General features: G+C 38.1%; 1 protein-coding gene across 1 annotated transcript in view; it reads left to right on the plus strand.

The window, feature by feature from the left end:
* The window catches only part of INPP4B (inositol polyphosphate-4-phosphatase type II B), a 433,157-nt gene that overhangs the window by 25,170 nt on the left and 390,345 nt on the right, over positions 1–17,642 (plus strand). The window contains exons 2-3 of the mRNA XM_008060793.1: positions 3,672–3,883; positions 6,116–6,160. Coding sequence (XP_008058984.1) covers positions 3,793–3,883; positions 6,116–6,160 — 136 coding nt within the window. The 5' untranslated portion in view covers positions 3,672–3,792. The remainder of the gene's footprint in view (positions 1–3,671; positions 3,884–6,115; positions 6,161–17,642) is intronic.

Below are 17,642 nucleotides of genomic sequence, written 5' to 3' on the forward strand. Positions count from 1 at the left end.
CTGCTGTTTCAATCTTCGTTTGGTAAAACCGTCTAATCCTTTTTGTTGTGTTTCAGAATCTTTCTGCTAATTCTCCTCTTCCCTGCTTCCCTCCCTAAGATAGTGTCACATTTATGAGGAAAAGGGTCTCCCATGACCACGTGGCATGGGACAAACGGAACTCTCAGACCTCATGATGTCACTGGGTAGATGTTTGTATTGCCCACTGAGGCATGGTTATCATCCTGGCCCAGTTACTGCTCACCCATCTGCCTGGAGTAACCTATAGACTGTCTTCTCTCAGTACTTTCTGAATTCCTGGACCTCCTTGACTCTAGATAGCAGAGAAAACTCACTGAAGTTCGGTCAGATCCTCTATCTGCGTCTTGGCCTGAAAAGCCAACACCATCTCCTCTGCTGTCGGGCCATCATACCCTTTTGTCAGGGATGTCAAGATTGACCTGCTAAAGCTCAACTCAGCTCCTCTCTATCCTTATTTTAAGTATTTTCTCAGATCCATCTATGCCTAAGAAGAGCAAAGGGAAACCCTGGGTTTAAACTAAGGCCCTGTCCTTCTGTCTATCTACATGGTAGGCACTCTTTCTCTCCAAGTAGAAAGTTCCATGTTGGTGCAGGAACAACCTGAAAGGTGGCTCCTTGCACATTTACAATGAGGGACAGGACACCCATCTACCAGTGCGCTTCTCCCCGCCTTTGGACTTTAAAGTCCTAGGGGAGACCCCATTCTCCCACCCCTGATTCTCAGTCTCACTCACTTCTCTTTGTCTACCGGGTTCCAGGTTAATGAAAGCTGGGAGTATCTTCAGCTCACTATGTAACAATTGTAGAATTTGGCCAACCAGGTATACTTCTCTGATACATTAAACAAGAGAGAAAGGGTTTAACACATCCTGTTTTCTTAAACCTATTGTTTTGCCATTTTCTATGCTGAACTGAAATATATCATGTCTCAGTCTTTATTCAGCAGGGTAAAGACTCTAAGGTGCATTATTTAATTTTTGCAAAATGATTGCCCTCATTACAACTTTTTACATGTAATCACTAAGAAATCTGACTCCTTTCTTTCTTCTTTCATCTTCTGTGCTTTTAAATTATATTTCTTCTATCTTATCTTTTAATCTTAATTTTCTTTTTTAAAACAAGTTTCAAATTTGATGAGAACTATGCTATATGACACTGTGCCAGAAATATGCTATTTAAAAAGCACCATAACAGCTAAGGGTATTCATAACACTATCAATTTGCAAATCGCCACCAGAACACTCTTCATCTTGACATGATGATTCTGTTTGGTTTGTCTATAACTACTGAGTGAACAGCACTGTGCACAGTCATATAAGACTGAACACATCACCTTTTGCCCCTTCGTCATGTAATGTCAACAATTTTTCCATGTGTGTAGTTAATCTTATCTTCCTAACTCACCATAGCCTTTTTGTGTGATTATATGTGTCTATTGGATTGTTCTTTACCAAAGGTATTAACAAATACCTGTTACTGCAGTGGCTAATAAGAAATAGTGTTCAATTAAGCATAACTGAACTATAGACATCTATCATCTCTTGTCTCTGGGAAGGGGAAGAGAATTAAGAATATTTTCTGAGTATTATGATCATTTAGCTTGTAGCTCTTCTGCGTGGGACAAAAGATGTAAGTTCTGGATGAGTAGCACTGTGCTTTGAAAGCTATCTCTTTTAAGTATACTTGTGGTATGCAACACCACAATCTATTTTTGAGCATGGTCGCCAAACCAAAAAATTTCCAAATAGACAGAAAAGGAACTGCTGTGCTTAACCATAGGTAAATGTTCTATTTACTAGCCAGAAATGCAATTGTTTTCTGGACTTTTGGTGACTGATTTCTTCTGAAGTATGTGCTTTGGTAACAAGTACTGAACCTTAAATTTGTCCTCCATGAAACAAAGGTAGAATGAAAATAAACAGGATGCCAAGAGGTTGTCACGTGATTCTTATTTTGTATATTTGGCTTCATTCCCTCTAAAATTGAAGTTGTTTTCAGTTAGTGAGCTAGTTTTGAATTGCTAGTATGCTTAAAACGGGATTGTGTTAATGAGTCTTTGTAGGCATCTTACCTCAGTTCTTTCCTCTCACCCCCAACTGACACAAGCACACACACACAGAGTTGACATTCATTTCACTAGCTATTCATTAGTGTGCTAAGTTTTTGTTTTTGTTTTGCTAGTGTTCATTGATACTGCCTCATGTAGGTCTCTTTTTCAATTCTTAAGATGATTGATTTAGGATTATGGGTTTAGTCTGTGGTCAAGGAATATAGGAAGTCGACAAGTTATATAGTCCTTATATTCGAATCACACATACCTTGCAATCTGCTACAGATATTATCTCACTATTAGCACTTAACATAGGTCTTCGGGAGGATGTAAGTGTGTCCTTATCCAAAAAGACTTGTAACTTTAATAGTCCAAAAAGAAATAAGGAAACATTATCTTAATTCAAGCATTACTATGAATTCAAGGCATAATTTTCAAGTAGATAGATTTGGTCTAATTGATGGTGCAATAGCTTCTTACTCCCCAAAGTATTCTTGGTTTTGCTTAGAAGCCAATATGTATTTATCTGTAACTTTATTATATTTTCAAAAGATTCAAGATGCTTTCTGAATTTAATTTTTGCCAGATGATTTTTTGAAGCTGGAGCTGAATTATAAATGAAACCACTTTGCTAAGAACCACAAAGAGTGAGGCTGGTTGATTTGTGAAGTTTGAGACCATATCAGTATTCCAAACCATACTCAATTGTTTCTATCTCATTAAACAGCACTGGGCAGACATTTAAAGATTTTTTATACATTTTAATTCAGCTGGTAACTTGATTTAAAACAACATTGATTTTTTAAAAATTCATTCTTGGTCATGTATATCATGCTAAATATCAAAATGAATTTGCAAGTATTTGTGGCTGTCTGTGTAACAGGGTATTAAATTATTGGAAAGGTTTTCTTTCCCCTTGCTAATTTTTATCAATTTGCTATTGCTTTCATTTCCCCTTGAGATTTGGCTATTTAGAAAAGTTTTTCATCATTTTTCACCATATACCGTGATCATTAAACAATTAAACTTTTATCAAGCAGAGTAGCAAAGAGACCCTTTGGCTAATAATGAGGTTGGACACTTTCCTTTATAACCTGTTGGCTCATCTTGGAAGAAGAGCATCATGCCAAATTATTTTTATGTGGTCAGTAATAATGATCTAGCCAGGGTGGATGGAGAGATTAGCACAAAGGGCAATTCTAATGGATAGAAGGAGAGTAACATTCCTTGGCAAAACATGGTCATGCCTTGACAAGATCCCCTATATTATAGCTGCTAAGTTAGGTGCATATAAAGTTAGCAGCCCCTAGAGTTATGTAACTTACAGCATGAACTAGAAGAGAAAGAATATATCTTCCAGGTTTTAGAAGTCCTTTATATTACCATATAATAATTGCCTGGAGAATACCTGTTTAACCCAGAGTTTATGGTGCATTAACTGTGTGGATGAGTCCTGAAAATATGAGTGGAATAATCAGGAGGAAAGTTTATTTGAAAGTTATTTGAAAGTTGTAGTAGTCTCTACTTGCCTTTAATTCTTGGCTTTACGCTAAACACCAACGTGATTGAGATCTTCACCCTTGATGTTTCCTAAGCGCAGAATTTTCAGACTGGGCTATCAGAACTTTAATGTGAAGATACGTCTGCTTGAAAATAGAAATAATTGGAAGTGACATTTGGAAAAGAAAACTTGGACAATTACCCAACTGGGAAGATTGATCATGGAAATCAAAGAGGAAGGGGCATCAGAAGAAGGCCAGCACTTTCTTCCTACAGCCCAGGCCAGTGATACTGGGGACTCTCATTTCACAAGTAAGTGTGTGTGTGTGTGTGTGTGTGTGTGTGTGTGTGTGTGTGTGCCCCCTTCCCTATAACTCTCTGACAATGGAAACTGGGTTGACTAAACACATGTGTATTCACAGAAATTTGGATTCTAACAAGTAACATCGATTACCTAAGTATTTTTCTTTTTCTTTTTCTTTTTTTTTTTGAGTTGGAGTTTCACTCTGTTGCACAGACTGGAGTGCAGTGGCCACTCCTGGCCACTGCATCCTCGACCTGCTGGGCTCCGGCGATCCTTCCGCCTCAGCCTTCCAAGTAACTGGAACTACAGGTGTGCGCTACCACGCCCGGCTAACTTTTTTGATTTATTGTAGAGATGAGGTCTCGCCTGCCCAGGCGGGTCTCGAATCTGCAGGCTCAGGCAATCCACTCACCTCAGCCTCCCAAAGGCATGGGATTACAGGCTGAGCCACTGAGCCCGGCAGTATTTTTCTTTTGTACCATTTACTTTGGTTCTGTGGGTATATGATAGGCCTCTCATCTTTTATCTTGTGTGAGATAGATAATAATCCATGAAATGGTTAAATACTAAATAAAAGAATCAAAGTTCATGAATATATGTTAAGACGCTAATAAATACATTTTGAGTACACCTTCTAGACCCTAATATTTGTTAAGAATACCTTCTAGCTGGCGTTTTTATACAATCTTGTTTGAGATTAGTTTTTGAACTACAAAAATTTTCTCTTTAAACCCAAAAGGTATTTAAGTTAAAAGTATTAGGAAAAAAATGTTTTTTGCTAGAAGCTTAGACTGACAATACCATTCCAGAAAACCTAGTCACATATGCAGAGCTAGAGCGGAGATTTGGCCAAGATTTGCATCTGAACTTACATTTGGTTTTTGTACTACTCAAGTAATTAAAATTATTAGAAGAATTGTATGTTTCTGCTCATGCATAAAATTCTAGGTTTGGGGTTTTATTGCTTAGCATGAATTATGTTTTTTTCTTTTCTTTTCAGAGGAGTCCTATAGCCCAATTATTTAACACTGGCTATATGCCTAACCTTCTCATTTAATTTACATTATAAAACGAATCTTTAGAAAATTGTATTGGTTGGATGCATTTTTGAGAAATTCAGTTGTCAGTGTTTATAGGAGAGTTAATTGTTAATAACCTTTCAAAAAAATCCACACATTTGAAGTGCATGAAAACCTACCTAATAATTGTCACTTTAACCTCTTTTGGAAAGTCTAAATTTGTTAACTATAGCATTGTTAAATATCAGCAGGAGAAAAAATATGCAGGTACCATGCACCTTTTTATTCAAAAAGGTGGTTCTAAAAAATATTAATAACTAAATATCAGTAAATGCAAGTAGTATATGCAGAATGTAAAAATAAGCAAGGAAATAATTTGTTTGATAGCCTTTTACCTATAGCAAAATAATTTACTTTTTCATACATTTTAGTTTCTCTTTTTTGGCTACCCATGAGTTGTAACAAATAGCATCCCATTCATACACCCAGTCGTTCTCTCTGGTTTAGAAAGCTCCACACGGTGTGTAGTTTTCAGGCATCTACCCACCACATTATCCCTTACCATAACCTGATTATTCTACCTTCTAAGTGTTAGATGTTTCATCTCCATACCTTTGTTTTCAGTCTTATTTTCTTTCCTACTTCATCTTAAAACATTTAACTATCTTTTTATATTTTTTCAAAACATTGCAGACAAAAGGAATGGACATATTTAACTAAATGTTGGTTTGAGTTATAAATAAATTACCAGCATAATCACCACCATAAAGTCCACTCTAACCTAGCTGGAGACATCCATTTAGTTAATGATTTACTATTTACAGCAGGTCAGAGTGGCTTGAAAGAAAAACCCATTGAAGAGTGTTTTAGTGAGGGGTTCTTTTTGAAGATTCCACCTCCCCTAATGTATCCAAAAGAAACAAACACAGTTGAAAAATATGTTTTATATTTGTCATGCCTAACAAAAACAATATTTCTCGGTTTCTTTATAACCACGGAGTTAAAAAGATCAATCAAATTTTAAGTCACATCTAGTTCTGCTGCAAATACGCCCTGCCCTGAGAACTTACTTCCTATAAGCCTGATAAACTAAGTGAATTCATTCTGCTAAATAATGTATGTATTTATTCTGGTCAAAGTGAAGCATAGTAATATATATTGACGTATTCTTGAATAACGAATACATTTTTAAAAATCTAAATTTACACCTATTATTTATAGGTATTCAGAAAACTCCAAATGAACCGCAGTTGGAATTCATCCTTGGTAAGGAATTTTTATCTTATTTATATCATTAAATATAGGTATTTGTGTAGTCGTTTGCAAGTTCTAGGTACATATCATTACGTATTTTACAAACTTTTTTTTTTTTGAGTCGGAGTCTCACTCCATCACCCAGGCTGGAGGGCAGTGGCACAGTCACAGCCACCCCAGCGTCGACCTGCTGGGCTCCGGCAATCCTTCCACCTCAGCCTTCCAAGTAGCCAGAACTACAGGTACCCACTACCACATCTGGCTAATTTTTTTTTTTTATTGTAGAGACGAGGTCTCGCCAAGCTGCCTGGGCTGGTCTCAAGCCCTCAGACTCAGGCAATCCACTCATCTCAACCTCCCAAAGTGCTGGGATGACAGGCTGAGCCACCGAGCCCGGCCTATTTGACAAACTTTTATGAACAATGTTCTATTAAAAATTGTGTTCTACAAAGTAGGTGTTATTTTCTCCCAACTGATAAACAGAGTCAAAGTTGCTGCCCAAGAATACAGGGTTCAGGGGTGATAGAGTTTTGCCTCTCAGCCAGGTCTGCTGAACCTATGCCTGGTATTTATTTTCTAATACAGCAACTGTATTTTGTTGCTAATCAACATTTCTGGAAGTCTGTTTGTCTAATTTTGTACTCCTAGGACTGGCCACATATAGTTTCCCTTTGTGTTCCTTTATGGCATTACAAGATTCTTGGCCCTGGTGTCTTTTTTTTTTTTTTTTTTTTTTTTTGAGTTGGAGTCTCACTCTGTCGCCCAGACTGGAATGCAGTGGCTGCTCCCGGTCACCGTAGCCTCGACCTGCTGGGCTCCAGCGATCCTTCCGCCTCAGCCTTCTGAGTAGCTGGAATTATAGGCATGCGCTACCACGCCCAGCTGATTTTTTTATTTTGTTTTATTGTGGAGATGAGGTCTTGCCAAGTTGCCCAGGCGGGTCTCGAACCCGCGGGCTCAGGCAATCCACTCACCTCAGCCTCCCAAGGCACGGGATTACTGAGCCAATGAGCCCGGCTGGCCCCTGTGTCTTACTCAACAAGAACCCCTGACTCTTTATTGATTCTGTGCACATATCTTTGGCATTCCACTACTTAGCTAATGCATGGAAACAGCTTTGTATTTGATTCGCATATGACTGTAAAAAATACCATTAGGGCACTAACTGCAGAAAGGTATTTAAAAACAGTAAAAATATGAATCAAATGAACTATGTAGAGAGAGGCTGGACTTGGTGGCTCAACCTGTTATCCCAGCACTTTGGGAGGCTGAGGTGAGTAGATTGCCTGAGCCTGCAGGTTCGAGACCCGCCTGGGCAACTTGGCAAGACCTCATCTCTACAATAAATCAAAAATTAGTCTGACATGGTAGCACCCACCTGTAGTTCCAGCTACTTGGAAGGCTGAGGCGGAAGGATCGTTGGAGCCCAGTAGTTCAAGGCTGCAGTGGCCGGGAGCGGCCACTGCACTCCAGTCTGGGTGACACAGTGAGACCCCAACTCAAATATATATATATGTAGAGAGGTCTTTTTTTTCTCTTATGATCCTGAAATATGTTGAAAGGACAGCAATATTTTTACATTTTATTTCAAATGAAATTTTACAGACTAACACACATATATATATTCAGTTTTATAGACAGAGACCAGATATGGTATCCAAATTTTTACATATTAATATGCATGTTTTCTAATGTTTTGAGAGCAAATTGAAATACATACATATACCATATTGGATTTTATCATTAGAATTCCCAATTATTTTAGACACATACATTTTTACTAACTGTGCTTTCAAATTTATATTTTTTTTGCTCAAAACACTTCATCTTGAGGTATAACTTACTGGCACAATAATTGTATATAATTTATATTTTGAACACTTATTGGTTACTCATGTTCCTAAAAGGTGCTATAAATTAAATACTCTAGATTTTGTATTTTCCTGGGTATTGAGAAATAGGCAGAAACGTGAAAACTGAAGAAACTTTCATGACAATACCAATAGAACTATTCTTCTTTTCTAGAGAGATTTTGGGTGGCATCAGATATAGAAAGGGAACTGAGGAGAAAAAGGCAGTAAAGGTAAAAGGAGCCTAGGCACCTCTGACTCACTGACGACTCTTGCTACTTGAACCTTCCTCTATCTTTTTTTCATTTTTAAGAGAAGAACCTCATTGTTTACCTTATAAATAAATAAATAAAATAAAATATCATAAATAAAAACTTTTTTTAAAAGTGAAGTTCGTTAGAGTGACTTGGTATATTTCAGAGAGCAAACAAAGCCTTCTTACTTGCACATAGGCAAAAGAGAGAATCTGAAGGCATCAGAAGGAATTGGGAGTGGAGATTGTTAGGCGAACATGGCGGCCAGCCGTGTGTCTGGGCCAAGTACTTGTCTTCTATTTGAATTAAAATCATCTGTCTTGTTCAAAGATCGAACTATGCTATTTTTGTTTTGAACATCTAGTCATGTTCAGTGGCAATGCTGTTGTCACTTATATTTCTGGTTTTGAATCATAGAATTAAAAGATTAGCAGCTGTGAGAATTTATTCATAAAATGTTCCTCCAGTTAAAAAAAAAACACTTCATTGTTCTTTTTCTCTATATTTATTCAAAAGTAGGCTAGTATTCTTAACAACAGATAATTTTATCTTATCAAGTGACAAGAAATGCCTGATGAGTGAACGGAAGAAAGTTGTTTAGAGTCTTCAGGGAATTGTATTGTTCTTGATCTTAGAAGTCACATCCCTAAACTGTTAATGCTTCTTAGCACTTTATGATTTTTAACTATACTATTTCTTGAATAATTTTTTAAAACTACTCCTCAAAGGTATTACAGCTAAATTCTTATACGTTTTACTGTATATTTTGTCATTTTTTTCTGAGAGTTTTTTAAATCCTACAAATGCAACTTCACCTACTTATGAGTAACTTTTCATTTCATAACAAATATTTAGAGAATAATAGTTTATTAAATATTTCATTATTGTTTAAGGATGTGCATATTTATCTAATTAGGACAAATTCAAGGAAAAAGAAATAGAACAGATAGGGGGCTTTTATACACCGAATTTTCCAACTAAATTTTTTTTAATAGGCACAGAATCAATGCACTACATTTTTGATAAGTGATTCTCTACTTTTTAACCAAAGTACCCAGATAACTTGAGAGTGTCAATGACTTGGCTTTTTAAAATTGGGAGTCACATTAATTATTTCACTAGGTGTCATATTGCTTTGTGAAAGTTATTTTCCTTCTACGGTTTGTGTCTGCCTTACTTCTGTGCTGCCATAAAATCATTATGTTTTGCTGAAGTTCTTCTGTTACATCTTTATTTGGGTAAATTGGTAGGAAATGCTTAGCCAATTGAGCAAATAATTGGCTAAAAAATGTCTTGGCAGCACAAGATAAGCATGCACCAAAAAAAAAAAGTATCGCATGTCCATTGTTAACTGTATTTCTAATGATTGATTGCATTTAAATTAAATAATTCACCCTTACGACTGCTATCCTGCTTCTATTTTTTTGTTTGTTTATTTTTTTCTTTTGAGTGTATCAATACCCTTTTTACTGTTATAAAGAAAGGAATAATTGCACACCTAAGAGAACACTGATTTTGCTTATGGTTTAATAAAAGTGTTTTCATTTTCACAAGACATTTAAAAAGAGGAAAGATTACTTAAAATCTAAGTGCAATTCTTTATGAAAACCGTTGTGGAAAATGTACAAATAAGACTAATCTTGACAAGGATATCACTTACATTTCTATGAAATATTTTAAATATATTTCCTTGATTATGCTTGTAATATTGCTTATCTTGTGCCTTCATTTATTATCGTTAGAGTCAATAGAATGTTTATGAGATTATGTCTTCATATTTTTATTTGTACATGCATGTATTATAAATGTCTATATACGTACTGTAAACCCAAAACAGTAGGTACCAATGCCTATTAAATGCATAGGAGAGAATGGCATGTGTGTGTTTACATGCAGTCCTTGTGTTCTTTATTTGATGCCTTGAAGTCATGTTCTTGACATTAATGTATATCTTGATGGCTGATACCCAATGGAAGCCAGTGACCAGACACAGGGAACAAAGAAAGATACTTTTTTTTCCCCTACATCAACAAACTTTGGGGTTGATTATGATAGGAACAGTGACATGGAATTTAGAGTGTTATCCTTAACAAGTACAAGTAATTTATTACTCCAAATTGTGTTGGGAGAGGCATAGAATACCTATAAATAAAATAATTCCAGATAATTTTGTGTTCTGTATAGACAGAAAGAGTTACTAAATAGAACATACCTAGTGAGGGACAGTGAAGTTGGGGGGAAAAGAGTCTTCTGAGTGGAGATTTCAAAGAAGTTCTCTCAGTTCTTTTGCAGGGTCTGGATACTGGTCTGGAAATTGTCCATAATGAACCTAAGATCTGGTGACTTTTCAAGTGGGAGGAGATGAACTATAGTGGACATCCAAGCAGGAGTTAATAGAGTTCTTATCGTGGGAATGATGGGGCCCAGGTAGTAAATTAGATTACTGGTTTTACCATGTATGAAACCAAGTCACAAGTGGGTCCTGTCTTGAGGTAAAAAGAGCCATAAAGGGAAATAGCAGGATAGTGAAGGACCTGTTGCTGCTAGATGCCAAGTCAGTGAGCTCTGACTCCCATGCCTCTTGTGTTCTCCCCTACTTTCACCCTTACTTCAGCCCCAGCTGTTGGGGTGAAAAGATCAGGCCTGATGATTGGATGCTGGTGAAGTTCAGTGAGTGAGGGATAGAGAGCCTTGGAACTTGAGGCCAACTGATGACTGCCAAAACTTTTGCCTTTTGTAAAGCTGTTTTCTTTTAAGAATCAGTCAGTGTTTTCTTGTGTGGAGTAATTCTCTTCCAAAGACTTTTTTTTCCCTTTTGAATATAAAATGTACTGACTGTCCTCCTGTAGGTTTTATTAGCATACAAAATGGGAGTTATCTGATATTCATATTGCTTAATAGAGCCTTTATTGTTCAGTTTTATCTAAAATGGAAAAATCTACATTAACTGCTAGAATGTTACATTACAGTAGCAAAAATCATCACAAATAAATACCAGTAATAGGCAGTGTAGAAATACGTCTCAGCTATTGCTAGAATGTGGTCATACAAGGGGGGACTCAAAAAAATAGAATTTATTTATAAAAAAGTGTGTATTTATTCTTACATGTTTAAACTTCAGTCACTTTCAAAGTACTCTCCATTTGATGCAATACCCTATCGAGACTTTTTTCCAGTGCTCAAAACAGTTTTTGAACTCGACAATGTTAATGCCTTTTAGTGTTTCCGCTGTTTTTTTGTTTCACCTCTTCCACATCAGCAAAATGTTTCCCTTTGAGGACTCCTTTCAGCCAGGGAAACAAACAAACAAAAGTTGCTTGGGCCAATGCTGGGTGAATAGGGAGGGTGGAGCACAGGGGTCTTGTCATTTTTTGTCAAAAACTGCTGAACACTCAGCATTGTGTAGGTAGGTGTGCTGGTAAATTCTTCATCAAAAAATGGGCAAATCTGTTTAAAGAGTCTCCAAAAAACAATTCACTGAAGCCAAACCCAGCCTCTCACAACAACAGTAGCTGGTAAACTGATGCCAATGAGTACCTAGAACACTTACCCATCAGGGGAAGCCTGTACAAAAGGGGCCTGCCCTCCAAAAAAATAATTCTCTTTTTCTGGGGTATCCCTCTTCATATTTCATACATTTTCAGACATAGCGAACCCTCTTTATTTCTGTTTCACCATCTCCTTTCATGGCATTTTTCATGTCAGTATGTTAAGTTCAGGAGGGATGATTCATTCATAAGCTATTATTTAATTTTTAGAGTAAAACATATATTCTTAAGATGGAGTACTAGGCAGTCATTAAAAAATCATTTATCAAAAGAATACTTCATCACACAAGAGAATGTAAAAGATTTTTTGTTTGTTTTTTGTTTTTGCTTTTTTTTTTTTTGCGTCGGGGTCTCACTTGCTCATCCAGGCTGGAGTGCAGTGGCATGCTGCTTACGGCCGCTGCAGCTTTGACCTGTTGGGCTCAGGTGAGCCTTCTGCTTCAGCCTTCCAAGTATCTAGAACTACAGGCATGTGCCACCACACCTAGCTAATTTTTTTATTTATTGTATAGATGAGGTCTCACCATGTTGCTCAAGCTGGTCTTGGACCTGTGGGCTCAGGCAATCATCTTACTTCAGCCTCCTAAAGTGCTGGGATTATAAGTGTGAACCACCGTGCCCAGCTGAATGTAAAAGTTTTAAAAGCAGAATAGCAAACTGCATGCACAATATAACCCTCATTTAACTATTTGCGTCTGTATGTGTAAGAGAGCAAAATTCGAAGGCATGAATGTCTTCAGTTGTGATTCTCATCAGCTGGTAGCCTTTTTTACCTTTGTTATGCTTTCCTATATCTTCCGAAGTCTCTGCAATGCACCCAGATACATTTCATAATCAGGTGCTGTTGTTGTTTTCAATAAAGAACTTAAATATGCTGAACAAAATAAGCAATATATCTGACGAAGTAATGTTTTACTCTTTGCCTTCGGTTAGTTCACAGTAGAATTAGAGAAGTCAAATGAGACCCCTGAAATTATTTTTAAAAACAGTCAAAGGCTAAGCTATTTCTTAGGATCTCTAAAAATATTAGGGATTGTATAAAGCAGTGATCCCCAACCATTTTGGCATCAGGGACCGGTTTCATGGAAGATAATTTTTCCAAGTACAGTGGGGTGGGGGATGGGGGATGGTAGTCTCAGGATGATTCAAGCCCATTACATTTACTGTGCACTTTATATTACTATTAGATTTTAATATATAATGAAATAAATGAAATAATTCTACAACTCACTATAATGCAAAATCAGTGGGAGCCCTGAACATGCTTTCCTGCAACTAGATGTTCCCATCTGAGGATGTGGACATCCCAGAGGTATGTCACCTCCATCCAATCTACTCCATAATCTTGTCTTGGTTACTGTCACTGCAGTAAACCTTGATTTACAAAAATGGGACGTTGGAAATGGAAGCAGATTTTTCATTGCTTTTGTGGCAATCTCAGGATATCCTGCCCTTAATCCAGAACGTATGGAGATTTGAAGTTGATCTTCTTCTAGCATGGACAAAGTCCATTCACCTGGCTTATTCACAAATGGGTTGCAGATCCTTTCTTTCCAAGTTTGAGGATCTTTTGAGGTTGGAAAGCAATGCTTAAACTCTTTGGAAAGCTGAGATAGGCTGGGGGAAAGAAGGCCCTGGCTCAGTCTCTTTCAAAATCTCTGCTGATATTTGAAACATGTCAAATCCCAATGTTCAGTTGTCACCCCTATAATTCCAGTTTGACTTTGAATGTAGCCACTTTATCTGCTGACTTGAACACAGTTTTCATTCTTTCTGAGGTGACAGATTGAGTTTGTTGAGCAGGTTGAATATGTCACACAAGTAAACAAGTTTTACAATCCATTCTGTGTTACTGAGATGTGCTGCCAGTGATGACTGTTTTTCTGAAAGAAATCTCTGGTGCAGCTCTTATAACTCAGAAACTTGGTCCACTGATCAAACTTTAGAAAGTCATCACACTTCTATGTATAAGAGTGAGTGGATTGCCTGAGCCCGTGGGTTCGAGACCTGCCTGGGCAGGCAAGACCTCATCTCTACAATAAATCAAAAAATTCGCCAGGAGTGGTAGCGCACACCTGTAGTTCTGGCTACTCGGAAGGCTGAGGCGGAAGGATCGCCGGAGCCCAGCAGGTCAAGTCTGCGGTGGCCAGGAGCGGCCACTGTACTCCAGTCTGGCCGACAGAGTGAGACTCCAACTCAAAAAAAGAAAAGAAAAGAAAAGAAAATGTGTGTGCCCTGTGTCCATCTCCTCATAGAGATGTGCGAACAGACGTAAATTAAGAGCATGCACTTCAATGTGGTTGATAATTTTAATCACATCCTACAAAACATTAAGTTCAGGTGACATTTTTTGGCTAGTCAGCATTTCTCTATGGACGGCACAGTGCATAGACTCACATTCAGAATTAACCACTTTGACCCAAGTAATAAAACCAGAAAGTCGTCCAGTCATGGCAGCTGCTCCATCCATGCATATACTGACAAAATGGTCAATTCAGTTTTCCTGATATGCAATCATTCAAAGACTTGAATAGTTCTGCAAGGAGTGATATTGGTTGACAATAACAGAGTGCATGTATCATAACCTCATGTACATCCTCCTGAAAAATATATCACACAAAAATAAGCATTGCTGCCTCATTGTCAATATGGTAGACTGGTCAACCTGGATTGAGTACTATGACTCATTAATCTTCTCTGACAACTATGCTTCAGTATCCTCTGCTATTTCATCAATTTGTTTAGTTATGGTGCTAGCCGAAAGAGGAATATGTGCCACCTTTTGAACTGCAGCCTCTCCTAAATTTCAGGACAAATGTCTGTAGCAGCAGGCAGGATCAACTGCAGCATCCACTCGCCTCGGCCTCCCAGAGTGCTGGGATTACAGGCTGAACCACGGAGCCCAGTCTTTATTTTCTTTTAAATGCAGCTTTCTTTTTGTTGGCAGTCTCAGAGTCTTTTGCTGTCTCATCATTGGGTCTTTCCCCTTTTCAAAGGAGCTCTCTAGTGATGTTTGTTTTTCACTTATTTTGGCTAGGATTAGCCTGTGGGCTCATTAAAACTATGACCGAGACAAATGCACAGTGCAGGAAAGAGGCATGGATGGAAGTGGTAAATAAAATAATAGGTGGGGCACGCATGGACTAAAATAAGTGTCTGACTCTGACTTAAAACCTGCCACCAGATGCAACCTTACCATTGAAGTACATCAACTTACTTGCTACTCACTGATAGGGTTTTGATATGAGTCTACAAGCAGTTGATTTATTATGGTCTCTGTGCAGTCAAACTCACTGTGAATGTTAATCTGTATTTGTAGCCACTCCCTAGCACGAGCATCACCGCCTTAGCTCCACCTCAGATCATCAGGCATTAGATAGATTCTCAGGAACTCACATGCACATTTTACAATAGGGTTTGTGCTCCTGTAAGAATCTAATGCTGCCACTTATCTGATAGGAGGTGGAGGCCAGGTGGTAATGTCAACGATGGGGAATGGCTATAAATACAGATGAAGCTTTCCTTGCTGGCCTGCCACTCACCTCCTGCTGTGTGGTATTGTTCCTAACCGGTCTGTGGCCCCAGGGATTGGGAAGCCCTGTTATAAAGGATAAAAATTGTGTGGAAAGGAGTAGTCAGTGAGGCTTACTACAGAAGACTAGCCAAAGCTAGTTTTTGAGGAAAGAAAACAGGATTAGACTAAGGAGAAGAAAAGGAAATCACATTCTGTACCAGGAGATCCCCAAAAGCAGACACTTGGTCTTTGAGACAAAAGACTCCAAGTTCAGGACACAACCACAGAAAGACATGGAATAAATATTTATTATTACACAAGTTCAGCCATCTTGTCTTTCTAGAAGGAAAATTAGAACAGTATTCCCCTCCAATACAATTCTTGATCCATTTAATTCCTGGTCTTTTGGGAATGAATAGTGGTATGTGTAGAAAAATTGTGATTCCACATGTTTTATAGGAAACTAACTTCACATTCACTCTGTAAACCACATTAGTCCTGCTGTACATAATGTAACTAAAGAGACTAAGTGAAGTACAGAATTTGTAGAAGGTCTGCTTTTTCTATGAAAGTGGAGGACTTTTTTCAAAGTATTATGAGTATACCGCCCAATATATATCTGCACCAGGTAAATGGCGTGTACCATCCTAGAATTCAATGATTAAAATTTGGTTTTTGTCACATTATGTCCTGCAGTGTCCTTAGGTAGGTTGCTTCAGATATCACGGTGACTAAACATAAGGAGTGATTATCCTCTTTGGTCATTAAAGCTTTATCAAGGAGCGTGCTGATTCTAAATACTTCATTCTTCTATTGGATCACGTGATATATAATGGGTATTGATTTTGGACTTCATATATAGAGCCACTGTAGTTCTCTTTTTTTTTTTTTTTTGAGTTGGAGTCTCACTTTGTCGCTCAGACTGGAGTACAGTTGCATGCTCCTGGCCACCACAGCCTTGACCTGCTGTGCTCTGGTGATCCTTCTGCCTCAACCTTCCAAGTAGCTGGAACTACAAGGCATGCGCTACCACGCCCGGCTAATTTTTTGATTTATTGTAGAGATGAGATCTCGCCAAGTTGCCCAGGCGGGTCTTGAACCCGCGGACTCAGGCAATCCACTCACCTTAGCCTTCCAAAGTGTAGGATCACAGGCTGAGCCACCGAGCCCAGCTCACTGTATTTCTAATAGCCCAGGCATGGGGAAAAAATTATAAAATGATTTGATCAGTTGTTTGGGCTCTGTTTTTAAATATGTATAGAAATGTTTCCAATTGACAAGCCGCATGAGAAAAAGTCTCATCTCTTTACAGACACAGCATTTACAGCTTGCAAGAGCCTTCATTAACCTGCATGTCAAGTCCATTCATACTTTATGAATAGCTATAAATCAAGCATTGTTTTATACGTTTTTCTAAGGGAAAAAAAAAAAAACCTAGGAGGCTCAACTTACCAATTCTCTTCGGTAATTCACACTTAGTCTCCCTTGCTGGTGTGTGTTCTATAAATTATGATAAAGCTCTGACTTTTTTAAAACTCCAGTGGGAGAATAGAGGATTTTAGTATGTCTTGCTTAGTATTTTTACCTTCTACATGGCATGTGGGGCTAGCTGAAGAGAATACTAAGCACAGAGTTTTATTTTTACATTCAATCTATTGATAAAAAGATTACTTCACCATATAAGATGCAAGATGATCTTCAGAGCACCAAGAGAAGCAATTTCTCTGAATTAGACAAGGCCTGTGCTTGTCTTATTTTACATTGATTGCCATTTTCTTAATTTTTACAGTATAATACATCCCTTAGAAAACATTACATTCCCCTAAACAACGAACAACCATTTTCTGGGCACCTCCTAAAGTCAAGGCATTGTCCAAAGTATTGGAAAGTCACAGAAACAGCTACCATTTTTTCAACATCTGCTGTGTGCTTAGCTCTTTACGATCAGGATGTCGTGTATTCCTCACCACAAGTCTACAGGTTAATAATATTAAAAATAGCTAACATTTATTGAGTGCTTTCTTGTTTGTCATATGCTGTTCTAAATAATATACACAAGCCGGGCTTGGTGGCTCAGCCTATAATCCCATGCCTTTGGGAGGCTGAGGTGAGTGGATTGCCTGAGCCCGCGGGTTCGAGACCCGCCTGGGCAGCGAGACATCATCTCTACAATAAATCAAAAAAAAATCAGCCGGGTGTGGTAGCGCACGCCTGTAGTTCCAGCTACTCGGAAGGCTGAGGTGGAAGGATCGCCAGAGCCCAGCAGGTCGAGGCTGCGATGGCCGGGAGCGGCCACTGCACTCCAGTCTGGGCAACAGAGTGAGACGT

The sequence above is a fragment of the Carlito syrichta genome, unplaced genomic scaffold (assembly GCF_000164805.1).
Source record: "Carlito syrichta isolate Samal-C Ts95f unplaced genomic scaffold, Tarsius_syrichta-2.0.1 Scaffold304734, whole genome shotgun sequence".
NCBI lineage: Eukaryota > Metazoa > Chordata > Mammalia > Primates > Tarsiidae > Carlito > Carlito syrichta.